The following is a 16,484-nucleotide window of genomic DNA, read 5'->3' on the forward strand; positions in this document are numbered from 1 at the left end:
TTGCCATAACATTTTAGCTAGTAGTAATACATTTTTAAATACCTTACCTTTGAGAATCCAAGTTCCACAAGTAATCTGTCAGCTACAAACTCAATATACTGTTTCATCAAAACACAATTCATTCCAATGAGGCCAACTGGCAAGGCTTCTGTTAAAAACTCCTGAGATGTGAACAAAAACAGAATAAAATACAGAGATAGAACAATAAATACATATTTTCCAAATAAAAACAGGATTTTAGTTTTTTAATCTTCTAAGTCCCTGAGGAAAGTATACTAAAAGTAAATTCTTTCAACATGGCAATGTCCACTTGTTTAAAAATGTTTGCGGTATTACTATTCACAGTATTTCACATTCCCAAATAGCCTAAGCAAATTGAAACTATCAAACTATTGGTATTTTACACAGTAGCATTATGGGACCCTAAGGCTTTCTCCATCAAAAAAAAAGTGAGATACTTTGTTCTGAAATATCTGGAAAAAGATTCACCAAAGATGATCACTGTGGGGAACATGATTATGGAAGGGAATTGGGAAAGACAGAAACACACTTAACAAAGAAAATGAGAAAAAAATAAAAATGGATGTGGGGGTTGGGAGATAAATTGAACTCCATCTATATTGAAAGACACTGGTAAAGTGTTAATAGGAGAAAAATAAAAACATTAGGGTGCCTGGGTGGCTCAGTCGGTTAAGCATCTGCCTTCAGCTCAGGTCATGATCTCAGGATCCTGGGATTAAGTCCCAAATCGAGTCCCACATCGGGCTCCCTGCTCAGTGGGGAGACTGCTTTTCCCTCTGCCCCTCTTCCCCACTTTTAAAAATAAAAAAAAATTAAAATAAAAACATTAACCATTTGAATTTAATTCTCAAAATGATTAAAAATACCAAAATGCATTTTATGCATTTTCTCCTTCCCAATATGAAAACCACAGCTATTGAACTATACAGTATTTTTTAAAAGAGTTTAGAAAACTTATTTTTTACTAAATAAGTCAAGCAGAAAGACAATTATCATATGGTTTCACTCATATGCGAACGTAAGGAATAGAGTGGAGGACCACAGGGGAAGGGAGGGAAAATTGTGAAGAAATCAGGGAAGGAGACAAACCATGAGAGACTCTGGACTCCGGGAAACAAACTGAGGGTTACAGAAGGGAGGGGGGTAGGGGATGGGGTAAGTGCATGATGGGCATTAAGGAGGGCATGTGTTGGGATGAGCACTGGGTGTTAATAAGCAACTAATGAATTGTTGAACACTACATCAAAAACTAATGATGTACATATGTTGGCTAACTGAACATAATAAAATTTTTTTTTAAATTTTACTTTTGAACTAGTTCCTTCAAATGATAAAAAAACATCCTAAGTGGAACATCTAGGTCTTTGTAGTTAGAGATTTTACATTCTATATATTAAGTTTTACTATTCGCTAATTCATTGATTTACTAATTCTATAAACATTTAGTTCACGCTTCAAGCTAGATACCTTGCTCGGTTTTGAACATACAAAACAAACAAGAAACCGTCACTGCCCTTCAGTAGCTGAAAATCTAAAAAAAAATTTAAAGCTAAAGTAATTCAAATAGTTTGCTATGGCATAGAATGTGACAGATCAACGAGACAGAAAAAAACAGTCCTGAAATAGATTTTAGTATACATAAAATTTTAACATATAACATTTACTTACAAACCAAATTATAAACTGACATAATAATTGAAATGCATCATCTGTTGATACTGTCAGGTTGACTATATAATTGTGGATATTTGCTTTGACCCTATAAGTGGCAATTTCTTGAGTCAACCCAATACAATAATGGTATAAACATCAGAGAAAAAAGAGAATATGCTAATCATACAAGCTTCCCTGCTTACCTGCTCAATTTCAACAGCATTAACAATGATCTCCCTGACCCTTTCTTCTGAAGGCTTATTTACTAAGTATTGAAACATCAGGCAAGCAAAGTCACAGTGAAGCCCCTAAAAGAGAAGAAAAATACCATTGTCAAAGAATGTTTAATCACCTATTTTTACTCTGTCATGTGTCAGGCATCATAGAAAGTAGGCTCTAGGAATGCAACACAGAATTTCTGGAAGCTAGAAGAGGGAGTCATAGTACCAGGAACTACTTTCCCTCAAATCTTATTAAAATGCCAGTTATAATAACCTATCATGAAAATTTTTCAGTGCCAGCAAATCTTAATTTGTCAACATGAAAGATGAATTATTAACAAATCTGCAACCAAAATCATTTTGGAAAGGAAAACAAGGCAAGGGCTGAAATGAAAATTCTTTCATTTCTAATGTCTAAAAATATTAAGAAATGATTGAAAACAGTAAGTGTGTAAAGAAAGGGTGAAATTCAGATTTCAAAAAAGACAACATTTATATTAAATAAGAATGGCTCAAGATAAAAATAAATTCAGTGCAATGAAAATGGGAAGAATTAAGAATGCTATCTGAAGCTGTACACAGCAGAAATGACACTGCAGATAACCAAAGAAGAAAATAAACTCGTGAAGCACCTTGAGAACAGAATCGTTATGCAAATGCAAGAAATGGGATAGAGCGTTAAATACAGAACAGAGCAAGGAGATCCAACCTACATTAATCAGGATTCCAAAACACAGAACAGATGGTATAAAGCTGAAAACAACAGAAGTAATTGCAAAAAGTCAAAACAAAAAAAGAAAAGAGGCTAGAGACAGAGAAAGATGATGCCATGCCAAACAAAATTAAGCTAGAGACGGTAAAATTAAGCAAGGCAGAATCAATGAACATTTCTAACTACAAAGAAAAAGAAATAATTTTGTAAGCCACCAAGGGATAAGGAGGATGAAGGAATGTGCAACTTAAAGGATTACAAATCAGTGTACGCTTGGGTTTTTCTAAATAAATCAACAAAAACCAAAGCCAAATGAAAGATAAGACTCAAATCAATGGTTGTATTCCGAGGATTATTTTCCTAGTTATCATTCCCAGAAGAAACCATCAGAGAAAAACCTCTTTGAACGGCTAATCTTTAGTAGATTTGTAGGCAAACATTTTTCCCAGACTGGACTCAAGAGGATACTTCAAATTACCAAAGGCTGAATTTCAAATAAACCATGAAAGCTGTTAAAGAAAGTGTTGATTAGAACTGATAGCCAGCTACCTATTACAGAGATGAGTAAATCAAAGGTAGGCACTCATATTGTTAAATCAATAAGTGAATAAAATTAATTTTGAGGTTCAAAGCAATTCCAATCAAAATCTCAATAGGATTGTTTTTAGTTAAAAGAATCGGAGACTAGAACTTAATTATTTGAACAACTAAAAAGAAAGGATAATAGGATAATTAAGTAACGTCATAGAGGTGCCAATTATCGCTATAATATAAAACAAAATCAACAATCGTATCACAATATATAAATGTAGAAAATTAACATGTTATATATCTTAAATTGGCATGATATTATGTCAAATGTATTTCAATTAAAAAATCAACCTGGAAGTATAAATGGACAGAATCTTGTAAAAACAGTTTTAATAGGAAAGTTATGAGATATATCCTACTAGTTATCAAAACATAAAAAACTACAATAATTAAAAGTGTTTGGGGGCTCCTGGGTGGCTCAGTTGGTTAAGCGTCCCACTCTTGATTTTGGCTCAAGTCATAATCTCAGGGTTGTGAGATCAAGCCATGCGTCAGGCTCTGTGCCAGGCATGGAGCCTGCTTGAGATTCTCTCTCCCTCTCCCTCTGCCCCTCCCCCTCCTTAAAAAAAAATGTTTGGCACTAAATTTGACATATAGGTTAATGAAAAGAAAAAGATAGCCCCAAAACAGATTTTAGTACATTTAAAAACCTTAATAAATAATAAAGAAGACATCACAAGTCAATGGAGAAGGATGGATTACTTAACAAAGAGAACTAGAAAAATTTCCTGAGGGTATGAAATAAAATTAAATTCTCACTTATCCTATACTACATTTATATTAAATTCTATACTTATACTAAACAAAGTCCAATTGTATTACAGAGCTAGATGTTATAAAGTCAGGAGGAAAATAGGTGTGATTACTTAACTAATCTCTAAAAGTGGATCACATCAACTTCAGATTTTTGTATGTTACAAGAAAAAATAAAATTAAAAAGCAAAAGACTGGGGTGCCTGGGTGGCTCAGTCATTAAGTGTCTGCCTTTGGCTCAGGGCATGATCCCAGGGTCCTGGGATCGAGCCCCGCTTCGGGCTCCCTGCTCCATGGGAAGCCTGCTTCTCCCTCTCCCACTCTCCCTGCTTGTGTTCCCTCTCTCATTGTGTCTCTCTCTGTCAAATAAATAAATAAGAGTAAAAAAAAAAAAAACGCAAAGGACAAACTGGGAAAATATTTACAAAAATATGACAAAAATATTTTATATTATATTCATACAATAAATATAACAAATTCAATAAATAAACACTTATTGAAAGAGCCCTATAAGTCTCTATGCACTAGGAATATATATCAACAGAAACAGAGGCAAGAGACAAGAATAGGTAAATATAGAAAAAGATACAAATGACTAATGCCATTATGAAAAAAGTTCACTCTAAGTAGTAATCAAATAAATGCAAATAAAACCAACAATGAGAAACCATTTACCCGTATCAACTTTGTCAAATATCTAAAACATAAATCCAAATTCTGGTAAGGTTATGGTAAGAAAAGACATGTTCACATGTTCCTGGGTGGGGCTTTCTATCAAATTTCTGGGAAGAAATCTGCAAATTAGTATGAATAACCTTCAAAATGTTCATACCTAATAACATAGTAATTCTACTTCTAGGCAATCTAGCTAAGGAAAATAATATGAAATTGGGATAAAGCTTATACACAAAAGATACTCATTTTACATTATAGCAAAAGGAATAAACAAAAAACCTGGAAAAAAACTAAATTTTCAAGTATAGAATAGTCAAATGATAGATTGTTTCATTAAAATATTATCTAACAAACCACTTCTTTTAAAACTACTCTTTCCAAAAAATGCTTGATTTCATAGAAAAATGCTCACAATGTTCTGTTAAAAAAACTCAGCTCACAAAAATATGAAAAAAGCAGAATATTTCAAATTATAAAATTACGATGTTCATATATATCTACATAGGTTTAAATGTAGAAAACTGTCTAAAAAGAAATACAATGAAATACTAAAAGTGATTATCTCTGTTAAGATTGAGTGATTTTATTCTCTTAATTCTCTATTACACCACATATGACATTTATGATAAAAATTATTAGAAACTGAAAGGCAGGAAACAACCAAAATTATACAAAGCATTTTATGGCACTTACAAACTATTTTCACACATACCAGTTTATTTTATTATAAAAAACCCTGTCAAGATTTATAGTTGAAGAAACTGAGGCTCCAAGAAGTTAATAACTTGACAAGGTCACTTAGAAACAAGCTGAGGGGCCAGGATTAGTGTAGTCCATACATGTGAACTGAAGGCTGTGATGGGCTAAACCCTGAGAACAGGAAGAAAAATAAGACAAGGTGCCTGCACACAGGGAGCCTAGAGTCCAGCAGAGGAGAGAGGTTAAGAAGTGCAGTACGTGTTATGGACTCTCAGACAGGGGCAGATTCCCGTTTCAAAGGGATACATAAAGGAAAGAGGGGTCAATTCTATCTAATTGAGTCAGGGAAGTTTTGAGTTGCCACTTGTAAGAAGGTGATCAACAGATTAAAAAAAAAAAGGCAGGAAGATGGAAACATTATCGCAGGCAAAGGGAGACAAGATTTAGTTACTGGCTGGATGGGGCTGAGAAAGAAAAAAGCAATCTAAAATGACACCCAGATTTCAAATTTGGATGATTGGTTAGAAGGTAGCATCACTGAATGAGACAGGGAAAACGGAAGAACAAATTTGGGGAGAAAGATGATGAGTTTGATTTCTAAAATATTAGGTTTGAGATACCTGTGGAGCCTTTCAGGAGAAACTAACATGCACTTGAACACCTGGCTTTGGAGCTCAGGAAAGAATGTCTGCGCTCAGGTTTGGGTTGTTAACGAGCATCTACATGGTAGCTGATCCCAGGGAAATAGATAAGATCAGCCAGGAGGTCATGTACAGTGAGGAAGAGGCCAAGGTGGGAACCCAGGATTTGATGATATTTAAGGATGAGCAGGGGAGACTGAGGAGGGACAGTAAGAGTCAGGAGAAAAACACAATTCTTAAAAACCGAGGAAGAAATTACTTTCTACTTTGTTTTGATTACCAGGATATCTGTGTCATCATCAGCATTTTCCAGGGGAAAGAAAAATAAATGAACACCAAATATGAATACAAATATAACTAGAAGACTACTTCATTCCTTACTTCATCTCTGCTGATGAGTTCATTGGAAAACGTGAGTCCGGGCATGAGACCTCTTTTCTTTAGCCAGAATATAGCAGCAAAAGATCCTGAGAAGAAAATTCCTTCTACAGCAGCAAAAGCCACAACTCTTTCCCCTGGGAGACATAAAATAATTTTATTTCCTGAAATATCACACCCTGTCGACATTTTCAAACACTCATCTATAAAATACACATATTTTTACATATATATTTATACCAATGTCACAACTATTTTACCAAGAAACAAAATCAACAAATTAGTGCCGTGGCCAAGGGTCTTCAGAGGAGGAAATACGCCACCTCGATCTACTAGGTATGTAGGTATGTCTACTTCAAATCTTATATCAGACATTGGAGTCCTATTGGTCTTGGTATCTGGACAAAGGAGATCTTTCCCTACTCAAAAAAGAAAGAAAAAAAAAAAGAAGTGATTTATCTGTGCACCACACATGCCTATGAGTGTAGTATGTGCACATAAGTGTGTGCATGTATTGGAATAGAGAGTAGAAGATAAGATTTTATGACAAATGTCTCCCTCTTTATGGTTGTGGAAAGGGAAGTTGCTGAGGTTTTTATTTTTAGAAACCTAAGATATCTTACAGATTAGCAGTAAACATTTCAAAAAACATTGCCATGCATCTGTAATTAAAAAAAATATGACCCCAGCTAAAGAGAATATCTGTTGGATAAAATATCCCATCACATAAGCAAAAATACTATCTTCTGCTAAATATATAAGGCCCAATTTCAAAGGTTACTCACTGTTAGGCAAGGACTTTTCAGAAACCCATCTCCTAAAAGGTCTATAATGGAACCATATCTGTAACACTGTCTCTAGGGGTTGATTATAAGTCTAACCCAAACAAATGTCACCACATTGCATATGCTCAAGAGAAATATTTATATACATGTCTGTCTAGGGAGAAAGGTTTGGTCTCCAAGACTACAGGATAAAGGCAGCTGAGTGCTTGAACCAACTACAGGCCTGTTTCATCAATAACATCATAGCTTGTATCCCAGTACTGTTTCAGGACCAAACACAGAGCAGGTGCCTAATAAATGTGTTCTGAACTGAATCAATGAAAAATATCTAAGCACTAGATGATAAAAGACATTACTATTCATTCTATGAAAACTGCTAAAATCTGATCCAGAATACTTATAACTTCCAGAACAAAGGTAATTATATTTAAATTTCAAAAAGAAAGATGACTTAAATTTAAATATTTCTTAAATATTTCTGGCAATCTCCAAATAGTGCTCTGGTTTGTCCTCACTCTTTTCCCTGATTATCTTAAATAAATCAAATCAGATCAATTATATTAAATTCTTGTCTATTAGTAGCCCAAAACATCAGGAAAACTTCTGTAGCATTTTATTTTTTTACAGACACAATTTTAAAAGTCACATTGAAAAGAATAACAGAAGAAATGTAAATTAAATAAGTACTTATTGAGTATATACTGTGTAGAAGGAATTCTTGAGAAGAATCTTTAGTGTACTATATACTAAATACAAAATATAATAAATCACTATGGTCTGCTGATTCTTGAAAATAAAAATGGCTCTTTAGATTATATTTTTTAAGATGAAGGTCTGTCCTTATTTTAACATATAGATTACTATATTTTACACTGTATTAGCAATACTGATTCTTTCCATCTATGAGCATGGACTATCTTTCCATTTATTTGTGTCTTCAATTTCTTTCATTAATGTCTTAGAGTTTCCAGTATACAGGTCTTTCATCTCCTTGATTAAATTTACTCCTAGGAATTTTATTCTTGTTGATGCAATTGTAAATGGGATTGTTTAATTTCTCTTTCTGATAGTTCATCATTATTCTTATATAGAAACACAACAGGTTTCTGTATACTAATTTTGTATCCTGCAACTTCACTGAATAGTTTTTTTTATGGAGTCTTTAGGGTTTTCTATATATATCATGTCATCTGCAAATAGTGAGTTTTACTTCTTCCTTTCCAATTTGGATGCCTTTTTTTTTTTTTTTCTTTTTGTGCCTAATAGCTCCAGCTAGAACTTCCAATACTATGTTGAATAAAAGTGGTGAGAGTGGGCATCCTTGTCTTGCTCCTGATCTTGAGGAAAGACGTTCAGCTTTTCATAATTGAGTATAATATTAGCTGTGAGTTTGTCATATATGGCCTTTATCATGTTGAGGTATATTTCCACTATACTTGCTTTTTTGAGAGTTTTTATCATAATTGGATACTGAATTTTGTCCAATGCTTTTTCTGCATCTGCAGCATGGGTTTCCCTTGAGAGCAAGCAATATGGAGAATTTACCTGGAGCCCCGCTGTTGTCCCATGGTGACTGCCACCCTCCTCTATTTTCTCTCTAGCTTTCTTTTGTAGTTACAAAATACATGCTAGCTGCAAGCCTCTTGATCATTTTCCATCAGTACCTATCCATACTATTTTCAATGCATACTGAACACCTTTATATTTCTCTCCTTTTTTCCTTAAAGCCAGTGTTTCTCAAACCACTTGTGAGAAAATCAGCTGGGTATAAAATGCAGATTCCTCGGTCCTACCTGGTCCTCTGAAATCACTCTCTGGTGAGGACCAGGATTCTGCAGGGGTTTTCTGCAAACTCCCAGATAATTTTTATGCATATTGAGAGCCATCACTTTTCTCATTCTTGAAATGAACTGAATGCAATGCAAACATATCTATTTCTTCCCTGATATATAACAGGCTTGCCCCATACCTTACTCTACATCACTGGTTCTCAACATGTGCTCCAGTGGGTCCCTGCAAATCCACAGACTGAGGAGGTCTATGGGGTCAAAACTATTTTCATAATAATGCTAAGGCACTATTTATTTTTTTTACTACATTTCTCACATGAGTGTACAGTGGTGATTTCCAGAGGCTACATGACATATCCACAATAATCTGAGAAGCCTGGTAAAACAGTCTTCCCTTTTCTAACTACACATCTGAATAAGACTGGATTTTCTTCATAACTATACAAGAAACTACAACAATATTCTGCAATAAATTGAATGTGGAAGCAGATACAATCCAGTTGTCTTCTATTAAGTCAGACATTTAAAAGCAAAATTTGGGGGAGGGGGGATGTAGTGCTTTTTCATAAATATGTGTTATTTATAATAAAATATAATGGGTTTTTACTATACTTTTAAATGCATTAATAAATAATTTTTTAAGTTTGTTTTAATTTCTAATATGGAAATATCAATAACCCACACCAATAGGAGAGTCCTCAATAATTTTTGCATACAAAGAAGTCCTGAGACCAAAAATTTTGAGACTTGCTTCCCCCACAATGAATAAAACCAGAAAGTAAAGACCACTAATTATGAAATAGATGAGACAGGTACTTAGAGCTATTCAAATGAAGTATCTGACTATTTTAATTAAATTAAATATTTATTGAGCAACTACTATGTATAGTTTTTCAGAAATTACATATTTGTTCTCTGAAAAAATGTGACTTTGACTTGCTTTAACTCCCTTAAATAAACATTCATGAAAGCAGAGACAAACTGTGATTGCTACAATATTCTTGTCAGATTCTAAGTGACTTTTATTTACCTATAATTATGTACTGACATCTTAACCTTTCAACTTTCAACTTATTAAACAAAATAGATAACAACTTTAGATTATTTTAGGAATAATGATTCTACTAAAGGTGGACGAGGAGACATTTGTACTCCCTTTCCATTCTGGCACTTTGATTAGTACCTGATAGTCACACCACATAAAAAGTGTTATGTCAACTGAGGCAAATTTGATCATTTTTAAATTAAAGCTATTTACCAAAAGTAGATTTTCTATCTTCTATCCATCGTAAGGCCCAGTCTGCTTTTTTCTTAACATATGGCATTGTTTCAATTGCATTAAATAAAAATTCCCTGTAAAAACAAAAGAATGGCAAAGCTATTCACTTGTTTTTCTTAATCAGAATAAATTTTCATTAGTTTAATCATCAGTAATAATTGCAACCCTATGATATGCTATCAGATCTGCTGTTTTTCTGTATTTTTGCATGTCCAGAAAGTATAGAAATAAAACTAAAATTCAAATTAGTGATTTGGATCTAGTTTGATATAAAATTGACTAAAGTCAGTATTCAATTTCTAAACAGAATGTGCTAATAAACAGTTTTTATACTGGGCGCCTGGGTGGCTCAGATGGTTAAGCGTCTGCCTTCGGCTCAGGTCATGATCCCAGGGTCCTGGGATCGAGTCCCACATCGGGCTCCCTGCTCCTTGGGAGCCTGCTTCTCCCTCTGCCTCTCTCTCTCTCTGTCTCTCATGAATAAATAAATAAAATCTTTAAAAAAAAACAGTTTTTATACTATAATATCCAAAGATGAACTGGTTCTATACAAGCTTTTTTAACCCAACACATTATTAGACGATAGAAAACATTTGAATAATTTTCCCCTAACATTTGGTTTTGGAGTAAATTCTGCTCTTAACATAAGCAATAGCATAAACCTTTGTAAATAAAATCCCAGTGGTAATACCTTTTCTTGGGATCTCTGATGTAAGTGTCTATTAGCAAACTGTACATCTCTGAGTGAACATTCTCGATGAGGATTTGAAAGCCATAGAAACAGCGAGCCTCCGGAACCTGTACCTCCTGACTAAAGCGTTCCACCTACAAAAATAAGGGAAACATATCCAATTCTGTGGACTCTCATTAAACACTGCAAATCAGAACCTGGACACCAGAATTATCACTTAAAAATTACCTGTCATGCCACAAAGAGGTTACACAGAATTTATGGATTATTTTAAGCAGTATTATCTATCAATCCTCCACAATAAATTAGTTACATAATGTATTCTTAGGCAATTAAATGAATTGACCTAATAGGTGGGGATACTTCCTATAAAGCCAAGTAAATTTCAGAACGGCTATCAAAAATTCCTTTGCTTTGTAAAATTGACCTTAAGTCTTTATTTTCCCTAACAGCAGACAGATCGATTGAAGCCCCTTCTAATTCATGATGAAAGTTTGTATCTTTCTCTCTTTAACAAGAAAGTATGCCTCCTGGCCAACCATAATACAAGTTTAAAAATGGGGAGCCAGAATGCAGTGCTTTATTACAGAGCTCCAGAAGGGTTATTAAGGTGCAGGCATTCTATTAAGATTACTATCTATCTAAGGGTAAAAATCAAACTCATGTCTTTGCATTGTAAGTAATTTTGATTGGCACAATATGCTTGATTTCATGATATTTTGCTGGTCAAATGGGAGAAATGTATCCTTTTCTCTGACACTTCACCAGAAAAATATCTTTGAAAGTTAAGCTATATCTAGTTCATTTCCTAGAAGTCATTTTTCAGGCTTAGTCTAATCATCTTACTGCCATTATCATCATTTAGCTACTGAAAGGGAACAGAAATACAACAAAAATCTTACCAAATTTTCATTCACAATTCCATCACTGGCTGCAAAAAAGGCTAATATGTGAGAGATAAAATACTTCTCATCCGATTTAAGCTTGTTCCAGTGAGGGAGATCCTTTGATAAGTCAACCTGAAATAAAAAGATTTTCAAAAATTTTAACTTGGTGTTTAATTCTTCTCAGTGTTTGGAAAACTAACTTCCATCTCAAAGTTAGGGATGGACAACTCATTAGCAGTAAAATGTGAAAGAGGAGAAAATGTTAACATAACTGCTACAGACTGAATGTTCATGTCCCGCCCCCACCCCCACCAAATTCATATATTCGAAACTAATGCCTAATGTGATGGTACTTGGAGGTAGATGGAGTCTTTGGAAGGTGATTAGATGAGGGTGGAGCCCTCATGAATGGGATTAGTACCCTTATAAAAGAGTCCTCAGAGAGCTTCTTCACCCCTTCTGCCATGTGAAAACACAGAAAGTAAACAGCTATCTCTGAACCAGGAACAGGGACCTCACCCAATACCAAATCTGCCAGAGACTTGATCTTGGAATTCCCAGCCTCTAGAACTGTGAGAAATAAAATTCTGTTGTTTATAAGCCATCCAGTCTAAGGTGTTATTGTAGCAACCTATAACTGACTAAGACTATACAAAGGAACACAATAAAATAAAAGCATTTTGAAGGACTCTATATTCTGGCTAACTGAGGCAGAATAAACTAATGACTTTCAGCAACCATGGCTTTAACACGACATATAATACTTACTGTAGTGTTAGATTAGCTACCTGTTAAGCAATAGTAGCTGCTACTTTACTGCCAGCTAATCTACTTTTATACCCAGAAAATAATATCAGGCATGTAACAAACTAGGTTTTATTTTTATTTTTTAAAGATTTTATTTATTTGACAGAAAGAGACACAGCAAGAGAGGGAACACAAGCAGAGAGAGTGGGAGAAGGAGAAGCAGGCCTCCCACGGAGCAGGGAGCACTATGTGGGGCTCGATCCCAGGACCCTGGGATCATGACCTGAGCTGAAGGCAGATGCTTAACGACTGAGCCACCCAGGTACCCCAACAAACTAGGTTTTAAAGCACTTTACAGGTATGGCTTCCTCTGGGAATAGAAATATTTTTGAGAATGGGGAGCCTATGGGTGGCTCAGTCAGTTGGGCATCTGACTTCAGCTCAGGTCATGATCTCAGGGTCCTGGGATGGAGCCCCCACGTGGGCTCCAAACTCAGTGGGGAGTCTATTCTCCCCCTTCCTTTACCCCTTCCCCTGCTTGTGCTCTCTCATATAAATACAATCTTTAAAAAAAAAAGAAATATTTTTAAAAATGTTTATTAGGGGGCGCCTGGGTGGCTCAGTCGTTAAGCGTCTGCCTTCAGCTCAGGCCATGATCCCGGGGTCCTGGGATCAAGCCCCGTGTCGGGCTCCCTGCTCAGCGGGAAGCCTGCTTCTCCCTCTCCCACTCCCCCTGCTTGTGTTCCCTCTCTTGCTGTGTCTCTGTCAAATAATAAATAAAATCTTTAAAAAAATGTTTAGAACTAGTTTAGAACTAGTCCTTGGAATTAAAAGAGTAAGGCACTCTAGAGTTTGATGGAATCTACAATTTAAAATAGTATTTAAATGTACCTTATACATATTATTTTGTCTTAGGAAGATCTCTGAAGTATTTTTCACAATAACTTCATAAACATTTGAAATATATAGCTGTCCTTTGTCCTTTTATTTATTCTAACAAAGCCTTAATCTCTTTAACCATTCCAAAAAGGATTAATATTTCATTATTTGTGTTCTTTTTTGAAATTCTTTTTCCTGTTATTCTTCCTCTTTATTCTTTAAATGTTTCCTGAGTACCTATTACATGCCAGACACTGTAATAAGTGTTGGAGTGGCACCTGGGTGGCTCAACCGGTTAAGTGTCCGACTCTTGATTTTGGCTCAGGTCATGATCTCAGGGTGGTGAGATCAAGCCCCACATTGGGCTCTCAGTGGGGAGTATGCTTGAGATTCTCCCTCTCCCTCTGTCACCCACCGATCCCCCACTCTCCCTCTCTCAAATAAATAAATCAATCTTTAAAAAAAATAAGTGTTGGAGATACAGTGGGGTTAGGGGGTATATGTATGTATCTTTTAAAACATGCAAGCTAAATATCAGGTCCTATTCCCTTAAGAGCTCAACTCAGGGTTAACTGAAGCACACCTTCCTAGTTTTTATGTGTTATACTCCTGATATTAAATTTTGTATTATAATATGCTCACTCAAATATTAAACTTACCTCTTCGAACACTCAACTTCAAACAAAAAGTCTTATAAATTTCATTTATACTACATTGGTCATCTCCCATTCTTAAAACGTAAACCTTCCTTTCCAGTTTTACTTCCTTTGAACAAATCCTCAATTTCACTTCCTAAATATTGATTCCAAACTGCTGGTTATTAGAATTGTCTGGTAGCTTTAAAAGAAAAATCCAAAACCCTAGACTTTTTCTTCTGAATCAAGCTTTCTGATGACCAGCGAATTTAGGAATAAAGCTAAACCACAGATAAAACAATGGAGTCTAAAGCTGACATAATTTATTTAAAGGAAAAACATGTGGAACTATATGTGTTTGACTTTCTTTTAAAATGTATATTTAAATAAACAAAATATGTACCAGCCTGTGTATTTTAATTTTTTAATTAGTGTTTCTTAGTCATAATACAACATGTATTACATTTGCTAAAAGATGCAAGTAATTTTCAAATGAATTTCAAGAAACCCAGGTATTACAGTAGCTTTTTAACATGATGAATGAAAAAGCCACCTGTGTACTCCATTTGTTCTGTTAACTATATCTAAAAGACACATCCTAGAAAACCACAGTTAAGAACGGTCAGGCGTGCCAAGCAGTATGACCCAATTTGATAATACTGGGTTTTTATTTTGTTTGGGGTTTTTTGCTCTGTATGTTAACTACAGTATAACAAAGATTTTTAACAATATAACACAGGTGGATAAATGGGTAAAATCAGTGTCATCAAAGCTTCAACAATTGATGCCTTCTAATTTCTAATGTAAATCTCCCTCATTCTATAGCTTACATTTATTTAGGGCTCACTAAGTGCCATGTGGCATTCTAAACATCTCATTTATCTCATCCATGAGACTCATCTCATTAATCCTTATGATAACCCAAGGAACCAGGTACCCTTAAGCTCAGTTTTCCAATGAGGATGCACAGAGAGGTTATAGCTAGTAAGTGGGAGAGTCAGAATATGTACCTAGGCGGGAATGTAAGCTGGTGCAGCCACTCTGGAAAACAGTATGGAGGTTCCTCCAAACATTGAAAATAGAGCCACCATACAATCCAGCAATTGCACTATTGGGTATTTACCCCAAAGATACAAATGTAGGGATCCGAAGGGTTACATGCACCCCAATGTTTATGGCAGCAATGTCCACAATAGCCAAACTGTGGAAAGAGCCAAGATGTCCATCGACAGATGAATGGATAAAGAAGATGTGGTATATATATACAATGGAATATTATGCAGCCATCAAAAGGAATGAAATCTTGCCACTTGCAACGACGTGGATAGAACTTGAGGGTATTATGCTGAGTGAAATAAGTCAATCAGAGAAAGACATGTATCATATGACATCACCGATATGAGGAATTCTTAATCTCAGGAAACAAACTGAGGGTTGCTGGAGTGGCGGGGGTGGGAGGGATGGGGTGGCTGGGTGATAGACATTGGGGAAGGTACGTGCTATGGTGAGCGCTGTGAATTGTGTAAGACTGATGAATCACAGACCTGTACCTCTGAAACAAATAATACATTATATGTCAAAAAAAAGAAGATAGCAGGAGGGGAAGAATGAAGGGGGGGAAATCGGAGGGGGAGACGAACCATGAGAGACTATGGACTCTGAGAAACAAACTGAGGGTTCTAAAGGGGAGGGGGGTGGGGGGATGGTTAGCCTGGTGATGGGTATTAAAGAGGGCACGTTCTGCATGGAGCACTGGGTGTTATACATAAACAATGAATCATGGAACACTACATCAAAAACTAATGATGTAATGTATGGTGATTAACACAATAAAAAAAAAGGAAAAAAATTGAAAAAAAAAAAAAAAAGAATATGTACCTAGGCAATCTGGCTCCAGAGCCTGCATTCTTAACAGTGCATGTTTATGTGTATAAAAACAATCTTCTGAAAAAATAGACAGGTCCAAATATATCTATCTAAATAGATATATCCACTTATCTATTTAGATAGATAAATAAACACATACACACAGAACAAGTATGCAATGCAGGTATCATCCATCACATTCAAAGAGGAAGACAATGACTATCTGTGGGTTCATGTAGACTACAGAGCAACCACTTACATGACCAACTGTCCTTGCCAAACCAGCAAGTATTTTCTAATTGACTCATTTGCTAGGAGGAAAATGCCATGCTAACACACAGCATCTACAGCCGTGCTGACCGCTGGGGCAGCAGGGCCAGGTGTGATGGGACTGAGGGCAGGGCCGGCCTCGGAGGAGCTCTGAGGGCAGCCCTGCAGTGAGATGCACTGCCTGAGCCGTGAAATTCGCCACCAGCTCCTTCTGCACGAGCAGCTAAGTCTCTCAATGGAAAGCAGGGTCCCTAAAGAGTTCACTCTCCTTTTTTGGCCATGACGCAATTTTATTTATTCTGCTGGCCATA

At 35.5% G+C, this 16,484-nt stretch overlaps 1 protein-coding gene across 4 annotated transcripts in view; it reads right to left on the reverse strand.

The window, feature by feature from the left end:
* RRM2B (ribonucleotide reductase regulatory TP53 inducible subunit M2B) overlaps positions 1-16,484 on the reverse strand; it is a 36,524-nt gene that overhangs the window by 9,206 nt on the left and 10,834 nt on the right. For all 4 annotated transcript variants that reach the window (XM_025870935.2, XM_025870933.2, XM_025870937.2 and 1 more), the window contains 6 exons: positions 11,792-11,908; positions 10,890-11,023; positions 10,178-10,272; positions 6,348-6,481; positions 1,878-1,982; positions 48-161 (listed from right to left, as the gene is read on the reverse strand). In XM_025870935.2, coding sequence (XP_025726720.1) covers positions 48-161; positions 1,878-1,982; positions 6,348-6,481; positions 10,178-10,272; positions 10,890-11,023; positions 11,792-11,908 — 699 coding nt within the window. The remainder of the gene's footprint in view (positions 1-47; positions 162-1,877; positions 1,983-6,347; positions 6,482-10,177; positions 10,273-10,889; positions 11,024-11,791; positions 11,909-16,484) is intronic.

This window comes from Callorhinus ursinus, unplaced genomic scaffold, assembly GCF_003265705.2.
Source record: "Callorhinus ursinus isolate GAN/ISIS: 27379988/994484 unplaced genomic scaffold, GSC_fseal_2.0 scaffold5, whole genome shotgun sequence".
NCBI classification, from domain to species: Eukaryota; Metazoa; Chordata; class Mammalia; order Carnivora; family Otariidae; genus Callorhinus; species Callorhinus ursinus.